This window comes from Eretmochelys imbricata, chromosome 7, assembly GCF_965152235.1.
Source record: "Eretmochelys imbricata isolate rEreImb1 chromosome 7, rEreImb1.hap1, whole genome shotgun sequence".
Lineage (NCBI taxonomy): Eukaryota > Metazoa > Chordata > Testudines > Cheloniidae > Eretmochelys > Eretmochelys imbricata.
The window spans coordinates 28,607,933-28,626,783 of record NC_135578.1 but is presented as its reverse complement, the minus strand read 5'-3'; the positions used below and the strand labels follow the sequence as shown (position 1 = coordinate 28,626,783).

At 40.4% G+C, this 18,851-nt stretch overlaps 1 protein-coding gene across 1 annotated transcript in view; it reads right to left on the bottom strand.

Moving 5' to 3' along the window:
- TKT (transketolase) overlaps positions 1-18,851 on the bottom strand; it is a 38,214-nt gene that overhangs the window by 3,256 nt on the left and 16,107 nt on the right. The window contains exons 4-12 of the mRNA XM_077821760.1: positions 18,715-18,812; positions 15,571-15,762; positions 14,480-14,598; positions 11,620-11,813; positions 10,316-10,480; positions 8,767-8,923; positions 5,084-5,214; positions 1,916-1,999; positions 1,617-1,710 (exon numbers count right to left, since the gene is read on the bottom strand). Of these exons, the coding sequence (XP_077677886.1) occupies positions 1,617-1,710; positions 1,916-1,999; positions 5,084-5,214; positions 8,767-8,923; positions 10,316-10,480; positions 11,620-11,813; positions 14,480-14,598; positions 15,571-15,762; positions 18,715-18,812 (1,234 nt within the window). The remainder of the gene's footprint in view (positions 1-1,616; positions 1,711-1,915; positions 2,000-5,083; positions 5,215-8,766; positions 8,924-10,315; positions 10,481-11,619; positions 11,814-14,479; positions 14,599-15,570; positions 15,763-18,714; positions 18,813-18,851) is intronic.

Here is an 18,851-nt window from a genome sequence, read left to right as displayed (position 1 = left end):
GAAGGCTTTTCACACACAGTTTTTATTGCAGGTCATCTGCTACTTGCAAACTGTCTGAATTTCACAAACCACAATCGCTACTTCTCCTCTGGCCAGCAACGCAATCTGAGTTTACTCTGCCATCAGCTCAGAGTCTGAGGCCCATGTTTTCTGCTAAGGCACAGCACAACTCAAGGGCATGTACAAAATGGCTTTAAGCTACCTTAGCTTCCCCCTGTTCTTGGGCTTGCTGCATGTTGAGCCAGCTCTCACATATGTCAGAGGAGCCTGAGGCCTGGTCTAACTTGTACCAGCTACCAACCACTGCAAGGGGCCAATACAACAGCCAGGGATCGCTGAGGCACAAGGAAACCTCTGCCATGTTATGCTGACAGTTAGAGGATGGCTTAGGAGCTGCTATGTCAGCTCTATGCCATCAGAGGATGCCCGCACAATGGGATGATCCCTGTGTGGCTGGTTATACTGACTTTAGGGCTTGTGGTGAAGTAAAAAGCAGTTACAGTGTAAAGGAGAATCTGGCCCTAAGAATCAAACTTACAAAATGCCGCAAGCAGCACAAGGTCATGGTAGAACCTCTATCTACCCAGGCACAGTGTGCAGAGCTACCCACTAAAGCCATTTGAAGCATTAATTGTATCACATTCTGAATGTCTTGTAATCTATTTTTGGGCATAGGTTATTGAATTAAGAGGTGGATTTTGTTGGTCACATTCTCCTATTATTCCACTGAGGGATTTTTGTTTACTCCACGAGATGTCAGTGGACTAGACCATTGTAAAGGATAAGGGCTTCCTGCTTCTATTTAAATGCTGAGGCACTGATCGAAAATCAAGATAGCAATGAAACATACCTACAGCAAGAAGCATTGTGTACCAAAGTTCTATTTCAATTATCTTATTCCTATAATAGCAAATAATTTATGCAAAACATTTTAAATAAACAGTCAGATTTGTTATTCAGTATGCCTGTTAACTGAAACAGAGCTAAGTGTGCCAACACAATTAATCCCTTCTTTATATAGTGTTTAGCACATTCTGAGCACAATAAAAAAAATAAAAGTTAGTACTCAGCCAACTGGTTCAGATATCCTAGAAAAGCTTTGGCTTACTGCAGTGTATTAATCCATCTTCAAACAAACAATATACAAGGCATAATCAAAAACTAATGTGATAAAATAATGCAGGACTTAAAAAGTGTAAATGATAATATTAAAAAAATTTCAGAGACAGGTGGTACTTGTAACCCAAGGCAGATTTTATCATTTTGAGTCCTGGTTGTTGGTGTAGTTCAATGGCATCCAGCCTGCATGCCACTGTATGCCCTACTAGTGTATTCTGACTGGTTAAAGAGAACAGAGAAGCAACAGTTACTCTTGCTAGCAGCCCCACTAAAGTAAACAGGATTACTCACAGGAGTGCATATTTACGGGATGAGATGCATATTGTGTATTTCAATTAACAGGAGATCAGCTGTTCTAGAACAGGTTTTTATATTTAAATGAGTTTCTGATTAGCAGAGTTTACATTTATCTGTACAGAAGACTCAGCTATCCACCAATCAGGTTGGCTGGTACTGATTACTTATCTGTAACTAGACCTAAAGAAACCTCCATTCACCTTTCTTCAGCTGCTCTGCTGCAGCTAGTGCCTCATGCAGAGTCACTCCTGCTCCAACAACAGTGACCTGGTCATCCTTACTCTTGACCACCACCTGAGAGGAAAAAGCAAATGAGAATTATATATTTTTTTAGTTTCCTCTTTATGATAAATATTGTTGATGGCTATTTGACTAAGATTCCTTTAGTTTTCTTTACGTATTGACTAGGTGGAGACAGAATACCCTGGAGAAGAAGGGTTTTTTAAGAAGGAACCTGGTATATTATTTCAGATGGCACAGTTCTCTAGACAGTACTTACCTTGGCCTGTCCAATCTGGAAGTCCTCGTTGCTGCTATAGATAACTTCATTTTCAGGACGACTGGTCCTTATGAAACAAACGCCCTGTTTCCAAAAGGAACACAGCCTGAGTTACAAAAACAGCTGTGGCTAAGGCATTCTAATTTTTACACACATAAAACAAACTTTCCAGAAATTGATTTTTTTCATTCCACTTAGCTCTAGGTTTCATCCCTTCGATATTATCAGTGGTTTTATTGAGCGAACTTTCCCTGCCCCACAATTCTCCCTAAATCCATCACTAGTGCTTTTCAATTACCACTACTCTCAGTCATCGCTGCACAGTTAATCTCTTTGTCATGGTACACAAGCAATTTAATATCTTACTTCTCTTCCAAAGGTCATCCAGTTTTTGCTTCTGGAAATGAAAATCCTACCTGACCTAACTGGGATTTAAAATCGTACCACACTGCTAGAAAAGCTAAAGATCAAAAAAGACTAGGCAAAAGAGGAAAGCCTCAACTAAAAGCAAGGAAGTTTATATTTTTTCTGTTCATTTTCAAACGCTCTTCCAAAGGAAAGAATCAATTCTTTTAACAAACCACTACATGTACTCCTTCCCTCTTTTCCCTTGCTCTTGCTCTCCTGCTCTATGTTTTGCATCTCTCTTACGATTGGCCATATTTGACACACCAACATCTCAACCCTGCTTTGCTTAAGGCAGCATTAGGAGAGGCACAGGAGCAGCAACTCAGGTTATTCAATCTTGGTTTCGGCAAAAACTCTTATTTTAGTCAATAGGAGTTTCACACAAGCAGGGACTGCAGCACCTGACGTTTTGTTGCCAGCAATCTTTGGAGACAATGGATCAAATTCAGTCAAAGACAGCCTGGAGTAAGCAGGAACATAAATGGATTTATCCTCAGATCCCCATTGTGAGATGGGCAATGAAATCCCAGAGAAGTTAAGGGATTGGCCCACGGTGACACAGGAAGTCTGTGGCAGCACCAACAGAATTTAGATCTCTTGAATCATAGCCCAATCTCTTAACCAAAAGTGTTATGATCCCTTGAATGATAGCCCAATCTCTTAACTCATTAACAGGAGACTGGAAGAAAAAGTGCCAGATCCTCAGGTAGGGTAAGTCAGCATACGTCCAATGGCGCTACAGTGACTTACACCAGCGGAGGAACTCCCGCACATGCTTTAATTTTTCTCCACTCCATCCCCAATGCCTCCAAGTTACACTCAGCTGGGCTGAATGTGTACCCCACAGAACACCACACTGGGGTATGTTATGCTTTTTGCCCACCCACTGAATACCAAAACAGAGCTAGTTACGCCATACCATTCCCCACATTTTTGAACCAGTTTAAACCCAGGGTGTGACCATTGTTCAACCATTTACGTGAACGTGCCCTAGAGTAAAACACATCTCCCATTTGTGCACTCAGCACGAGTCAGGGCAGTTTGTGTCTATACCGGAGCCGGAGCTCTAATTTCCAGCTCAGGCAGATATACGCATGCTAGCTCTGATGAAAAATGAAGCGCAGATGCAGAAGTGCGAGCAGCAGGACAGGCTAGCCTCCCTGAGTACAATCCCATCTGAAATCCTAGGCATGTACTCGGCTGACTAACCCATCCTGCTTCTTGCACCACTGTGGCTGTGCTTCTATTTTTAGCGTATTAGCTCAATCAGAGCTAGCAGATACAGCCGTGACACTGGCAGACCAGGTGGCAGCATATGTCAAGGCCCCAGGCCTCACTGAACACTTACAAATGCATAGCTGGAAACCAGTTTTGTTTGCCCGTATATTAGCATTATCAAAATAGATATTAGATGTTAAGTTGACAGGAACGTGTTTAGACTTTTAAAAATGCTTGTAGGGTGCTGCATGTACTGATGTCACTTATAACCGCTATAGCCCATGTTATAAAAAAGGGGTCTCATACATGCGGCCGCGGGGTTATTTTCTGTGGCCTGCCAACTCCCCACAGCCCCCCCCCAGCATTTACCTAGAGCGGCTCCGGCCTGGAGTACACCGGGGGCAGGGCAGGCTCCTTCCCTGCCTGCCCTGCCCCGCTCTGGGAAATGGCCGGGATGGGGGGGGACGGGCACAGGGGTCTGTGTGTTGCCCTGGTTGCTCCGCCAGGTACCTCCCCCGAAGCTCTGGCTGCAGTTCCCCATTTCCGGCCAATGGGAGCTTCGGGGGAGGTACCTGGAGGAACGGCCAGGGCAACACACAGACACCTGTGGCTCCCCCCACCAGGTCCCGGCCGCTTTCCGGAGCGGCACGGGGGCAGGGCAAGGTGCACACCAGGCCAGACCCGCCCCCCCCCCCCACCCCGCCCCCCTGCCCTGAGCCCCCTTCTGCACCCCACACCCCTCCTGCACCCCGAACACCTGCCCTAAGCCCCCTGCCGCATACCTCCTGCACCCCAACCCCTGTCCTGATCCCCCTGCCGCACCCCCCACACTTCCTGCACCCCCTGGGGGCAGGGAGGGGGCAGAGTTGGGGTGGGGATTTCAGGGAAGGGGTTGGAATGGGGGCAGGGAAGGGGTGGGAAGAGGTGGGGCAGCAGGGGGATGGGTGGTCAGTGGTGCGGCCCTCGGGCCAATGTACTAGTCCTCGTATGACCCTCGTGATCATTTGAATTTGAGACTCCTGGTATAAATTATACTGAGCATTTGCATTCTAAACCTCTGTAAGTGTGTAACTCACCAAACCTGTCCTGCCTACAAGATGGCCCACTGAAGGCAAATAGGTATTGTGTAGCATCAAAGGAGAGAGGCCTTGTTGATTGCATTCCTAACTCCCTCCAGGAAGGAGAGACCTATGCGTGAACTCATCCCATCAGTTTGGACTCTGGAGTAGAGGGGAAATCTAATTATAGAACATACCACCAGTCTGGGGTGTCTGCCCTGCCTTATTGATAGTCTGACAGTGCCTTTAGACACTCCACACAGCATGACATCATCTATCCAAGCTGGAAATCACACCTGCAACTCCAGTATAGACATATCATCAGACTTCTCTAACTGAAGGAGATGTGTTGCCACAATGCCAGTGCCTTTGAAACTGAGGCATACAAAAGATGGGCTAGTAACAAACAAAATTTCCATCACTTATTAAAAATACATTTAAAACAAATACATATTTTCCAGTTCAGAAATGCTATGGCATAAACCTTAGTGTTAGCAGCTATTTCTACTGCTTTTTCAGCAGACACAGCATCGCTAGGATAAAAGACAGTTGAATTGGGAACAGCACGGAACATGCACAGATCTTCCAGCCCCATCTGAGAAGGTCCATCCTCACCTAAAAGAAGAAAAAAAACAGGCACAAAATGGAATGACTGTCTGCTCTGGGGACTCATTACAGCAGAGAAGGTCAAAATAATATATATCAGGCACACAGAGGACATGCAAGTCTACCTGCTTCAGAAAAGAATCATCTTCTCTTTAAACTTGGAACCATCTAAATAGTAAATAAGAAGACAGAAGGAAACTAAAAAGAAAGAGAACTAGGGTTATAAAGAAAAAAAACAAAAATAAAATGCAAAAACAAAACAATAGGAAAGAAAGAAGCAACTAAAACAGGAAGTGTACGGAAGTAAGAGGAGGAGCTATAAGACATCATAGCACCTTCAGATTTACAGTTCAGCACGGAAGTTTTGTAAGCAAAAGTTACGCTCAAGTAAATGGTGTCACTCTGGATTTAGACTGCTGGAAATGTGAAAGGAAAATCACTTCTACTTCATCAACAGTTAATAGCCCATTTGATATGATTATTTTCAGATTTTTATGTTTGTTTAAAAGACTAAATGAGGATCCATATATTGTAGTAAATAGTCTCATGAAAGAGCAGTAGAAAGTACAGATATTATTCATTTAACTGTTCAAGTATCTTATGGCATAAATTGCAGGTCTATAAAAAGACTCGACACAGAAAAGCGTTCTGTAAGCCATGAGTCGCCACAGTTAAAAACAAAAAAACAAAAACCCAACAGAATGCCCTTACGTAATAGGGCTCTGGAGATGGCACTATTCCAGACTAACCCTGCAAAGACTCCTGAATCCAGTCATGTCACTGTCTGCAATGGCAAAGGACAAGCAGGAGCAAAGCCTATCTGTTACAAAAGAGATTACAAAAGAGTTGACGAGAAAGGAGAAGAAGAGTGTGTTTTTATAAGAGAAGTCCCCCCTCCCCCAAAAAAACCACAACTGAGGAATTTTCAAACAGTACCAAAAAAAAGAAGTACCAAACCCTGGCTCCTATGTAAGTTCAATGAAAATAATGTTGGAACCAGGGCAAAAGTGAACAAGGAGTCTTAACCCACAGTCATGACATGGGAAAAACCTCCCACTGACATGCATGTACATACAAGCACTTGCACTGAATGGGACTTCAACAGGAGTTTTCCCATCATTAGGTCTGCACAGTGGTTATGCTTCCCATTGAAAGTGGCAAGCAGAAAGGCCACAACAACTAATGGACAAAGCAAAAAACCCTGAAATTCAATACTACTAACAGGCAATTGAATCAAAACCCAAGATAAAGATTCTAGTGTTAGTTCCACTTCCAATTATATTTCAGGCTTTTACAATCCACCTTCAATATTATCCATTATTGTTTAGCACCAACAATGTTCAAGGTGCTTTACAGATAAGTATTAAGAGACAGTTCTGCCAAAAAATTACTATTTAAGTAAAAATCCTGTTAAAGCAGAAATCTGGCATACAAGGGCAACTAAGAATAGAAAATTATTCAAGTTTTTATGTAACAACCCCCCTGGCTCCAACAAAACCCAAGAAAGTTGGGGTTTTGAACTCCCCACAAAATGGCTTGAATGACAAAATGTCACGTGATTTGCCAACATGTTATAATCACTAATATTGTACATTAAAAACTATCATTAAGATGGCAGAGATATTTAAAACATTCATGTACACACTGTAATTTCTGTTCATACACATTTATACTGTCCACTTATTGGCTTCTATAACAGACTGTAATGGCTCATAAACCATTATGATCTAATCAGGTGACTAGCTATTTTGTTGTTGTTGTTGTGTAAAGTACATATTTACAAATCTGACTCTGACCCTTCATTTATTTTATTGGCCCAATTTTCAAAACCATAGAAGCCCAGGATCACACACAATTGTGTGCCCAATCTTCACAGTCAATTTCCACCACTGGCCAGTTCAGGTTCTGAACTCAGTGTGAGCCAGGGGTTTCTATAAAAAGATTTTTTTTTTCCAAACAATGTAAACAACAATTCTTTTTGAGCCTTTCTATCTCAAAAGGACTCTTACCAATTTTTCCCAAATATTCTCCTTTGCAAGACTGTTGGTAGACATACAAAATTTTAGGTGCAAAGAAGTTTTTTTCAAAAAGGTTAGAAGTGGGGACAAAATCCAACTTATAATGGAAACGGTCTTATAACCATAACTATGGAGTCCCCACTGTAGCTCCACAGTAAAACAGTCCAAATGACAAAGGCCATGAAGCAGATCAGAAATCACTGCTCTCACATCAGATGAAGTGAGCTGTAGCTCACGAAAGCTTATGCTCAAATAAATTGGTTAGTCTCAAAGGTGCCACTAGTCCTCCTTTTCTTTTTGCTCTCACAAAGGCAGTTCAGCTAATTATTGGAGTCTCATTCTCCCCAGCCAGTGAAAGCTAAAGATAGACACTTATTTCTCTGATGGGGAAGAGGCTCTTGTTCCTTTGGATTTTGCTGCTGGTTAAACACATTAGTGTTAGATTGTGGGAGCTACAGACTATGAAAGGGAGGACTGGTCTTTACATAACAAGCTTTGTAAAGAAAAAAACTCTTAATGATACACCCATGCCATAACCCTATATGCTACAGGGGGTGTGGAGACACTCAGCTATAGCTACATTATGAGGCTTTTAGCGACACGGCTGTGCCGCTACATCCATGTTGCTAAAAGGCACGCAGTGGAGGTGCTGTTTGTCGGCAGGAGAGCACTCGCGCTGACAAAGCACTGGTCACTCCCGTGCTTTTTGTCAGTTAAACTTTGGTCGTTTGTGGGAAATTTATTTTAACACCCCTGAATGACAAAAGTTTTGCCGATGAAGTGCCAGCGTAGATAATCCCTAAGTGTTTGATATGAAGACATATAGTACACAACCATCCACTGAGCTGGGACAAGGCTCCATCTTCCAGCTTGTCTACAGGATGTTTTTGTACTGCTTTATATTGGCTTGTGGTAAAGTTAAAGTGGTACAAATCCCTAGTGTGGATGTCATTATACTGTATAATTTATATATTAGCATAGCTTATTCATGTACATTTAGGAATACACACACAATATGAAAATCTGCTCCTGCTTTCATTTTGCAATCTGTATGCTTTTCGCTCAGTCCATCCCCCAGAATAAACAGACATGCATTGAGCAGTTGTGGAGATAAGCAAAAACCGGAAGGGGTACTGCAAATTCCTTAACTGTGCACCTACTTCACAGATCCTAGTTTTCTAAGCTATCTGTAAGGTTAAGAAATTTAGCTGTTAATAAGTTTATTAATGACTGCAGTAAGCAAGAAACACTGTGATAAGTCAAAATAATTATATCAAATGGGTAAGTTTAAACAGCAAGTCCTATCTCCCATAACAATAATAAAAATTGACTAATATCTAAGACCAACGTTGTATCTTTCATAGATCTCATGGCGCTGAACAAAAGTGGGTATCATTATTCTCCCATTTCAGGGATAGGGAAAATGAGGCAGAGAGAGCAAGTGACTCTATCAAAGTCACACAGCTAGTCAATAGCAGAGATGTGAATGGTCATCACTGAAGCCACTGAAAATTTCTGGTCAATAACTCCAGGTTGCACTTACCAATAGAAACGCCACAGTGAGAGCCACAGAGATTGATGTTACTTTCAGAAATGGCAGCCATACGGATCTGATCAAAAGCTCTGGTGAAAAAGGTGGCAAAGGCACTCGCAAAAGCAACAGTCCTGTCACGAGTGGCACAGCCAACTGCAATGCTCACCTGGGAGGAGCAAGAAGAGGGAAGTCAATTAACAAGGAAAATTGGTTAGTCTCTAAGGTGCCACAAGTACTCCTTTTCTTTTTGCGAATACAGATTAACACGGCTGCTACTCTGAAACCTGTCATGATGGTCTGTGGGAGTTTTCACTGTGAAACCTCTTTATCTCTTGTGACAAGTACCTCCAGAAATTCCTACTTAAAATCTCTCTCTTTCACTAACTTCAAATCTTGTCCCTATTAATTGGATCTTCACCTAGGGAAAGCAAAGGCAATTTCTCCCATCCAATCCTTCTGCTGTGGAAACCCCAGTAGCATCCATTCTATTTATTTAATTGTAATTGATTGTTTGTATAGCATCAACATCTTTTCTTCACTTATTTCCAGCCAGCCATTTTGAGGATTCTCAGACTTGACTTCTTCTTATCTTTTCTTTTTCTGTAAATGAAGGCTGTGCATTTTCAATCTGGAGATTTTACTACCTCCAATTTGCAGAGAGAGTGATGATGTAAACAGCTATGGATGGGTTTGTCCACCTTTGCTTCGGACTGATGTCTACCACAAAGGTGCTTCACCAATGTAGATGAGAGCAGACCATAAACCTATGTCAGGTTATCTTTAGAATCCCTTGATACATTTACACAGTACCTTTTATTTCATTATCACAGAGATATTACTCTGCTCTTGGGGCTGATTTTCTCTCACTGACATGAATGTAAACTAGGAGTAACTTCACGGAAGTCACTGGAAGTATACTGAAACGAAACATGCGAGAGGAGATCCTGTGGTCCTTAGGCTACAAGTTATTAAAAACCAATGGCCAAATTCTGCTTTCAGTTACACCCAGGCAGTTTCATTTGCTTCAATGAGGTTGCACAAGTGTCAGACAGAATTTGGCTGAAAGAACATTGTATTATTCTATGACATAATAGATTTTTTAACCCTGTCATTATAAAAACCATAAGGACAATATTGCCTAATTTTCTCCCTCTGTCCTCAACTTTTTACACTCACTCTTGTGTTACAAATTGTCAAGCTGTGCCATTCTATATTTCCAGTCAGAAGAGAGAGTTAACAAGTCTCTTGAACTGACTCTCCACAGATCATGTTGTGGGATATGTTGTTGTTACATACACTCCATTTGCCTCTTTGCAAGTTCTGCTAAGAAGCCAAATGTTGTGATTTTTTTTTAAGTCGTCTGTTAAAGATGCATTTCCATTGCGTTATTATTCCTGCCATGTAGTTTTTTCCTAAGCAGAGGGCAAATCAAATTACAATGCCTGGATAAACACCTAAAATCAAATGCTAAAACATTTATCACCAGGACAAAATTATCTAAAGTCTCATCTTCTGCTGCAGGGTACACAGTATTTCATAGAGCAAAGGAAATAATTACCATGTTCTGTTCAGCAATATAGCATTCAATGAAGCGGCTGGGATGTTCTTTCCTAAACAGGTCAGAGAAGGTGGAATTCTTTGTGTCTCCATCTAAAGCAATTACTCGGTCATTGGCATGGCCCAATTTCGCAAGTGCGAGGCCATAAGCTTTGCGAGTAGCCATCTTTGAAGAGGAAAATAAAGCAGTACTGTTACTAGGTTGTGAATGGGATTTTTTGTTTGTTTGAGGTATGTTAAAATATTTTATTAAAGTGTAAACTCTATCAAGATTTTAAATGTAAACTATCAAGACACATACAAAAATTTAATAAACCCAAAACAGAAGTCAGAAGAGAATACGATAGGGAAAATGCAATACAATACAGTGTCAGGTCTATTTAGTCTGACTAGAACACACATATACTTGCTTTTCTTTAAACCCAGATATGATGTCTATAATCTACTATCTGCACAGTCAAAACTGTATGCCTGTTCAGACATTAAAAAAAATATGTAGAACAAAATTCCGTATGGTACAAACATTCAACAAACAACTTTGTTCTTCACTCTGATTTATTTTTGGCTGAGCACGTCAACAAGAAGATGAAAATATTAACAACTCTGTGGAAACTGAACACTTATATTCAGCCACAGAAGTGACTTCAATGATGTTTGAGAACATCAGTGTGTGGAAGAGCTGCTATAGGTGACTCACCCACAGTTCTTTGCCCTTTAAGCTTCAACTTGAATGCAGGATACATGGCAACTAACTAGTGTGGACAACTAACAATTTAAACTCACACCAATATTAAAGGGTTTGAGGCAATCAGTGAATCCCTCCCAACTACCATGTTGGAAATTTGGAGTCAAACCCTTGTCATCATATTCACGCAGCTAGTCTCTTTTAAGTCAATGGTTTCAATTCTTCTCCCATTCGCGCCATCATGTAACTCCACAGGTGTACATGAGAGGAGAATCTCGACATCTGAATAAGGGGAACATGATTTAGCCCTTTCTTCATAAAAACCCTGCCCATTTAAACACACTATCCCCCAGCATCAGGCAGGTCACATGGCAGAGGAGCAGAGTTAAAAAAGGAAATGAATGGGGAACACCTATGGTAGACAGGTGAAGGACACCGCACAAAAAGAGAACTGTTTTTATTTATACAGGGTCTAGTGTAAGACCCAGAATTCATTGCCATTCATTTGGTAAATAATTCACACAACAGAATGGAAAGTACAAGGAAGCACTTTCCTGGACAGCATTTTTTAGCTCCCTCACATCCCTAAAACAGGCACATGTTAGTAGACAGTGTGGTACCTTTTCTCCTAGTTTGTAATCTGGTGCAGATGACATCTTAATGTTTCTAATATTTATGACTGGTGCATCCTCTTCTGGGAGGGCTGGGGAAAGCTTTTTCTTGTTCTGGATTTTGCCATCAATTTCCTGAATGACTTGTTCAGCCATGTTTTTTGGAAGGGGCTTACCATGCCAGTTTTCCTTATCTTCAATACCTGCATTTAAAATATATAATAAAATGGAATACGTAATAAAAGGAATTAAAGCCCTTAGTCTCACAGTCCTTACCAAGGTGAAAGTGCTGAAATCAATGGTTGCTCTAACTGAAGGACTTCACTATTATGCCCATCGTGAACAGTAACTACATCATCCATTCGCATCAAGCAAATAAAAAAACATTAATGCATAACAGAATAGAAAAGATCAAATCCTCGGTATTCTACATCTATGGGCCTGGAGGAGCAGCCATTCCATGCATGGAACTCCCAGTGGTTCCACCTGGAATTGTGCACTGAGCACCTATAAGACACGGCCCCATAATAGTAACAGAACTTAATTACCAAACACATACACGAATTTCATATGAAGGGCATGTCTTCACTGCAATCAGAGATGTGACTGCAGCTCGGGTTGGCATACATGCACTAGCTGCAATCTAGCATGGATAAAAATAGCAGTGAAGACACAGCGCACAGTCTCTAGTACAGGCTAGCAAGGTAAACACGCACCCAGGGTCCCCGGCAGGCTTCAACATCCCACGCTGAAGCCCATGCCGCCATGGTTTCACTGATATTTTTAGCCATGCTAGCTAAATTAAAGCTAGTGCAGGTATGCCAATCTATGCTGCAAACACACCTTTGACTGCAGTGTAAACATAGCTACAGTGTCAGGAAATACCAGTTAAGTATGTCAAACAGCATTCACGCCTCAAAAACTACATGAACGTCCCATCGTTTAGCTACCTATTCAATCTAAGAAAGACCTATAATTTTACAATATGAATTAAATAGTTTCATACAGTTTTAACCTTGTGTGCCTAACAGTACTGGGAGAAGAACATAAGCCTTGGCAAAACTCCAGTACTCTTGCTTGCTTAGGTCACGAAAAGATGAGCATTATGCATTCCAATTTCTACTGATCCTTTAGGTGATCAGAAAGAGGAATTCACATCCTCCCACTTAAAATTTGTATTCAAATTCAGCAATGGCAAAGTCCTTAGTGCATTCTGGAGTATAGTTGGCATTTTTATTATAGGCTCAGTGTCATGTAGCCAGCATGCCTTTCTTGCCATGCGAGAACCAATATAAAGCTTTCTGTCAGCCAATACCACCTGAGAAGTACAACCAGTTTGGACAGATTTTTTTTTGTCGTTTACAAGCATTGGGCAGAAATGAGAGGAAACATTAGTTTCCTATACACCGACAAGTGTTAGATATGTTTAGTTGTCAGTATCAAAGTGGGAAAAGTACTTTTCAAGGCTAATGAAGTGTTTAAAATAGGGTCTTCAGTGCCACCGTAAATTCCAAGTTAATTCAATAAAGACTCAAGTGGCTTTAGCTACTACAACAGCTTCCTAATGTAATGCATCTTAATGAGAATTACAGATTATGTAAAGTAAGCATGGTATATGATCAAGTCTTGGTGCACTGAGCACTGCACATCTAACATGGATTTAGTGTCATATTTGTGCACACTATCGCTCCTTCTGAGCCACAAGAGGTCAGCTGACTCTGCAGCAATGCTACTCCCATCCCCTGCTCAAATGGAGGATTCTCTCTGGATCAGTGTACGGGCAGGGAAGGCCAGGAAGCGAGGTAATTGACCTAAGGGGGATGTGTATTGTCCCCATGGAAATTTTAAAGATGGAGTAATATTGCCTGAGGCTGATTTTCCATGGCATTCTTCCAGATGAGGGAAACCCCTTTAAGGAGAGTCTTAAGGGCAGTCACTAGTGGGCAAAGTTCTGCTATGGTACTGGGGGTGCTCTAAGCACCCAGAGCTCCCACAGAGGCATGAGGCTTCTGCACAGACGGCCTGGTGTTATGTATAGATCTCAAATAACCACCGGGTGAGTAGGCCAGACTCTCTCTTTCCTCTGCAGGGGGTCAAACACTGATGCCTTCCCAAAGGGAGGAATGCAGGAGGAATTCAATGGCAGAAAAACATCATGGAGTCTCCTCCTGCCCCAGGTTTCACCATATAGGAGCATGATCAGATCCACAGTTCGTATCAAAATCCCATCTAGTCCACCAAGCAAAGACCTGATCAGCCTGGGACAGCATCCTCTGTTTTAAGTTGATTAAATAAATATCTAAGATTTAGCTAATAATTTTTTGTAAACTTAAGTTTTACTCAGAAATTTGAAAAGCACTTCAGATAAAGAAAATCAATAGTTTATACATTTCATGAAATTGTTATCGAGGAACTGAGTTTCATATATCAAATGTAGAGATGGAATAAAGAGAGGTTTCATTATCTAGATTAGTCTAAGGTCAGGGTTCAGTGCAAGACCAAATTCTGCCTAGAGTTCAGGTTCATGTTCAACAGCACTGAAATCTCACCAGCTCTTTTTATGAAATTTCAGTCCCAAGTGACAAAGATCCTCAAGAGATCTGGGTAGATTTCAGCCATCTTGCAATTCTGGTCGCATACAACACAGAACTGCAGAAAACTTTAGAGAGGGTTTCAAATTCAAGAAATCCTCTCCAATTCAAAAGGTTGCTGATCTGAGGGTCTGACTTTGGCCTGTTTCTAACCAATCAAATGTTAACTTTACTTACCTTATGTGCTCTTAAATGATCATACCTTTATGAATGCTGTTTGAAACATTCCTCACATATAAATCATACAGACATGTGCCATTAAATTGTCATGTTATTACCTGATATTCCTTTGCCTTTTAAAGTCCTTGCGATAATGGCAGTTGGTTGATTTTTGGTCTGGCCAAAGGCTTTGCAAAGCTCCTCCACACTGTGTCCATCCACTATGAGAGCATGCCAGCTAGGAATGCAAACATACAGATTGTTTCTAAAGGGTTCATACAAATGAATCTCTGCAAGAGTTAGTAATAATTAATAATACTTCATTATGATACAAGGGGCTCTCAAAGCACTTTAAAAATATTAATTAACACTCATGAAATCAGTAACAATCACACATATTTCAGATGAGTGAAATAAGACAGAGATTAGGTAATTGCCCATGGTCAAACAGCATAACAGTGGCAGGGTGGGGAACAGAACCTAGAACTTTCATCTCGTAGGTCCCTATTCTAACCCACTTTACCACACTTTTTGCCACATAACAGCTACCTTTCATCACAAGAGCAAGTGCCCCAAATTAAAAAAAAAAAAAAAAAAAAGAATAAGAACAGACATCTTAAATTGTAAAATAGTGTAATATGGATCAAACTATAATTTGCCTGTGTAACTTCTATAAGGTCCTGTAAATACTTGTGAACACATGTAAAAAGTATTATAGATCTTTAAGCTAGCTGATGACCTTCCAGAAAGCAGTAAAAATATAAAAACATTTATTTTAACAATAATGTTTTCCATGCCCATAAGAGAAAAAGGACATTTTATCCCTTCTTCCTGCCCCCTGTACATCTGAGGCTCCCCCGTTTCTCAAGAGATATAGTACACATCGCCGGATACAGAATTCTTGCATATTTTTTAAAAACAATGTAAGGTCCCTAAAGTACTAGATAAGCTCCTCTAATAAATCTGCATGAATAAAAGAGCTTTATTAAAAAAAAACAAAGATTAAAAAAAAAGTTCAGCTTTGTATTGTTCTTTCAATACAGAAACAAGGATCTGATCCTGACAAGCAGTGAGAATATCCTGCATGGTGCTCTGAGCAGTTATCTGAATTCAACTCGCATTTTAATATGCATATTTGAAAATACCTGGAAAACAGACACAACACATGGTTTCAAGAAAAGAGGAAACTGAACTTCTTCCAACCACATACCCAAAGGCTTCGCAGCGTTTTTGGTAGATCTCAACATGATGCTGCAGAGGTGTAGGGTCACTTTGTCCAAGACGGTTAATGTCAAGTATAGCAACCAGATTGTCCAGCTTGTAGAACCCAGCAAAGGCCATTGCCTCCCAAACAGAGCCTTCAGATAGTTCCCCATCCCCAAGCAGACAATAGACTCGATAGCTAGAAAAGGGTGGGTTTTTTTAAAGTTAGTCAGTATGTCAAGTTACATAAAAAACAGGACACAATATTCAATTAGGATTATACAAAACTAGTATGAACCTCATTAAATAGAATTGACTAAAAATATTATAGTCTTTCTCTGTTTAAGTGTATGGTCTTTTTCCTTAGATTTTTTTCCCCACGCTGGTTAATACAATCTGTGACTGATTTAAACTCCCACATTGGTACAGTGTTGTACACTTGTAGAAATGATTGAGGTTTGTAGTATCTGGTACTGAAACTGTTGGAGTGAGAATATTGGAATATATGGATCATTGGGTCTGTTAAATACTCCTGGGGGAATTCTGTGCCACTGCGCCATGCAGAATTTTACAGAAATTACCGATGTGCGTGCAGAATTCCCAACACCACTAGGAGCCATTATATCTGGCAGAGCCCAGCTCACAAATAGAAGACAAAGCTGGGGAGAGGGGGACGGAACTGGAGGGTTCCCAGCTGTTGCAGTTCCCAGCACCTCCTGAAGAAAGGAGGTGGCATGCAAGAAACTCTGTGCAAGCCCAGGACCCAGCATCAGGCTGTTTCTCCCTCTGGATCCCTGGGCTCTAGGAGGGTAGGGGATGTAAGTGTCTGAGCTGGGGGTGGGGATGTCTGGGCGGCAGGGGACAGCTGGGCTCTGGGGGGGGGAGGAAAAGAGAGGGGCAGAGATAAAAAAACTGGGCTGTCATAGGTGTTTCTTTAACTCTTTACTCCTGTGGGAATTTTTGTGTGTCTGTATTGTTACAGACATATTTGCTGACAGTATTTTGAAATAAATTACCAAAATAATTGAAACTGGTGTGATTATATAGTGTTATTTTGACTATGTAAAATAAATTAAAAATTGTGATAGGGAATAATTAAACTCCAGAGAAAAAACTTTTACAGACGGGTTTCTCTCATATGTATAGAAAACCATGTGTAGTAAATTAATTTTTTTTCCAGAATACCATTTATCATATTTCAACATTTTGATTCTTTGAATCTTTTGGTTTACATGAAAAAAAGTTTGTTCTCACCATAGGTCTTTGTGAAATTTTACAGTTTTCCTATTGATTTCAATGGGAGTAAGATTGTGCCCAAATACTATTCTGTATTATGCCACTAGTTATTTAAAATCAAATTCAAAATCTCTTTAATAGTTCACAAGATCTTCCACTATTTTAGTCCAAATACCACTCCAGTTCTAAATGTGCAACCCTCACAGGTAAGTTTACAAAATACTTGGCAATGTGTGTCCCTGTATAAGAATGCTGTTGAGCACAAATAATAAAAAAAAAACTATTAAAAATGGTAAATATAATGTGAAATGTATTGTATTCTTACATTCCTTGCCTCCAGACCCAAGTCTATTGTGTGATATATTGATAGGGAGGAAATGCTCCATTAATGGCAATTATAATGGTGATAGAATGCAGTTGCAAGCTAAGATACACGTAACCTTAGGAAAGGAGTTGTAAAAATGAATCTTATTATAATTAAAGCTGGAGTGAACATGTCTGTTAAACACTGTCACTGTGACTAGGCAAGATCATTGACAATGCAGGAAACTATTTGAGGATTGCTTCCTCATTTTATTTCCTCATTTCAGCAGTTCCATTTAGTATACGCCTTAGAAAAAACACCTACATTTTCACTTCAGAGAAACCATAAGTCAGACTGGGCTAAACTATATAGTAAGAATATGCATGATCATCCATAGCAAATATAAAAGAATTATATAGTTTTGCAGACTATTTCCACATATACTGAACTCATTCTTAGGCAAAACTCAGTGTGACAGGAGTATTACCTGAGCATGGACTGCTGGATTCAGCCCTTTATGCTTTATCTTTTGTCACCATTTCTTTTTTGGATGGCCACACAGGACTCCATGTAAAACAAATACTGCCTGTTGACTATCACAACAGCAATATATTTACCTTCAAATATATAATTTTAAAACAAAATTGAGTAAAAGGCTATTAAAATTAAGTATTAGAAGAGCTACTAAACTATTCCATATTATCATAGTAACGGTCATCTACTAAAGCACACTTCATAAGATGCTGGCCTCAACTTGATAATTCACTCAGACAAATTACAACTCCACACGGATTGGCTGCTTTCCAGCACTACATGTAGTACCACTATTTGCTGCCAGTAATCACAGGGTAAATTATTCCTACAACTACCACCTGTTCAACTGTATTAAAATCAGAAAATTATCTTTCACAGAAATGATTTCAAGCTAATGAAGTGTAGGATTTATTACTATATTAACTTAGCAAGCTGCATTTGAATGTGCTAAAACTGTCATATAATATACATCAACTGTATTAGATTGCTTTCTTCCTCAAACCATGTGTCTTTTGACATCTACTTTCCTTGTCCTCCACCCCGACAAATGGAAGAAATGGTCATTCCTGTTCCACTGGAGTTGCACGGATTTCAGTTGACATTTTGGACCCCTATTTACAGCCCAGCAGTGCTCCCATTGATTTTAATAGGTGCACAGCCAGGTCCTTGTGCTTCATATTTTCTTCACCACCTGTCTTTACCCTGTAACAACTATATTCAGCGAGGTTCTTCCCCGTGGGCATAACCGCTTTGAAAGAACAGTGGTTCTCCATATGCTGAAGGCTTGTGGCTACTCCACATAGCATGCCACCTTCCCTCTTCAGGAATAGTAATATCACCCTTGTAACTTTGTCTGGTTACACAGGAACAGCATACATCAATTTTTGCCAGTCCTTGGATCTGTGCAATTTTATTAGCTAGGCCTTTCAATTGGCCAAACTGAATTTGGAGTTGGGGAAAGGAGTGGAAAATAATGGAATAAATCATTTCTGATCAGAGTAAGAATACAATCGGTTTTCTCAGCATTTTTTTTTCTCCCCTACACATCTACAAACAATAAACACTGAAAAGGATTACCTGGCTTTATCAAAGTATTTGCCAGTATAGGCCATACCGCAGGCAGCACCAAGTCCCTGACCAAGGGATCCAGTAGCTACATCAGTGAATGGTTGTTTCTGAAAATAAAAAAGCAAGTTACTTTGCAGTTAAGAACT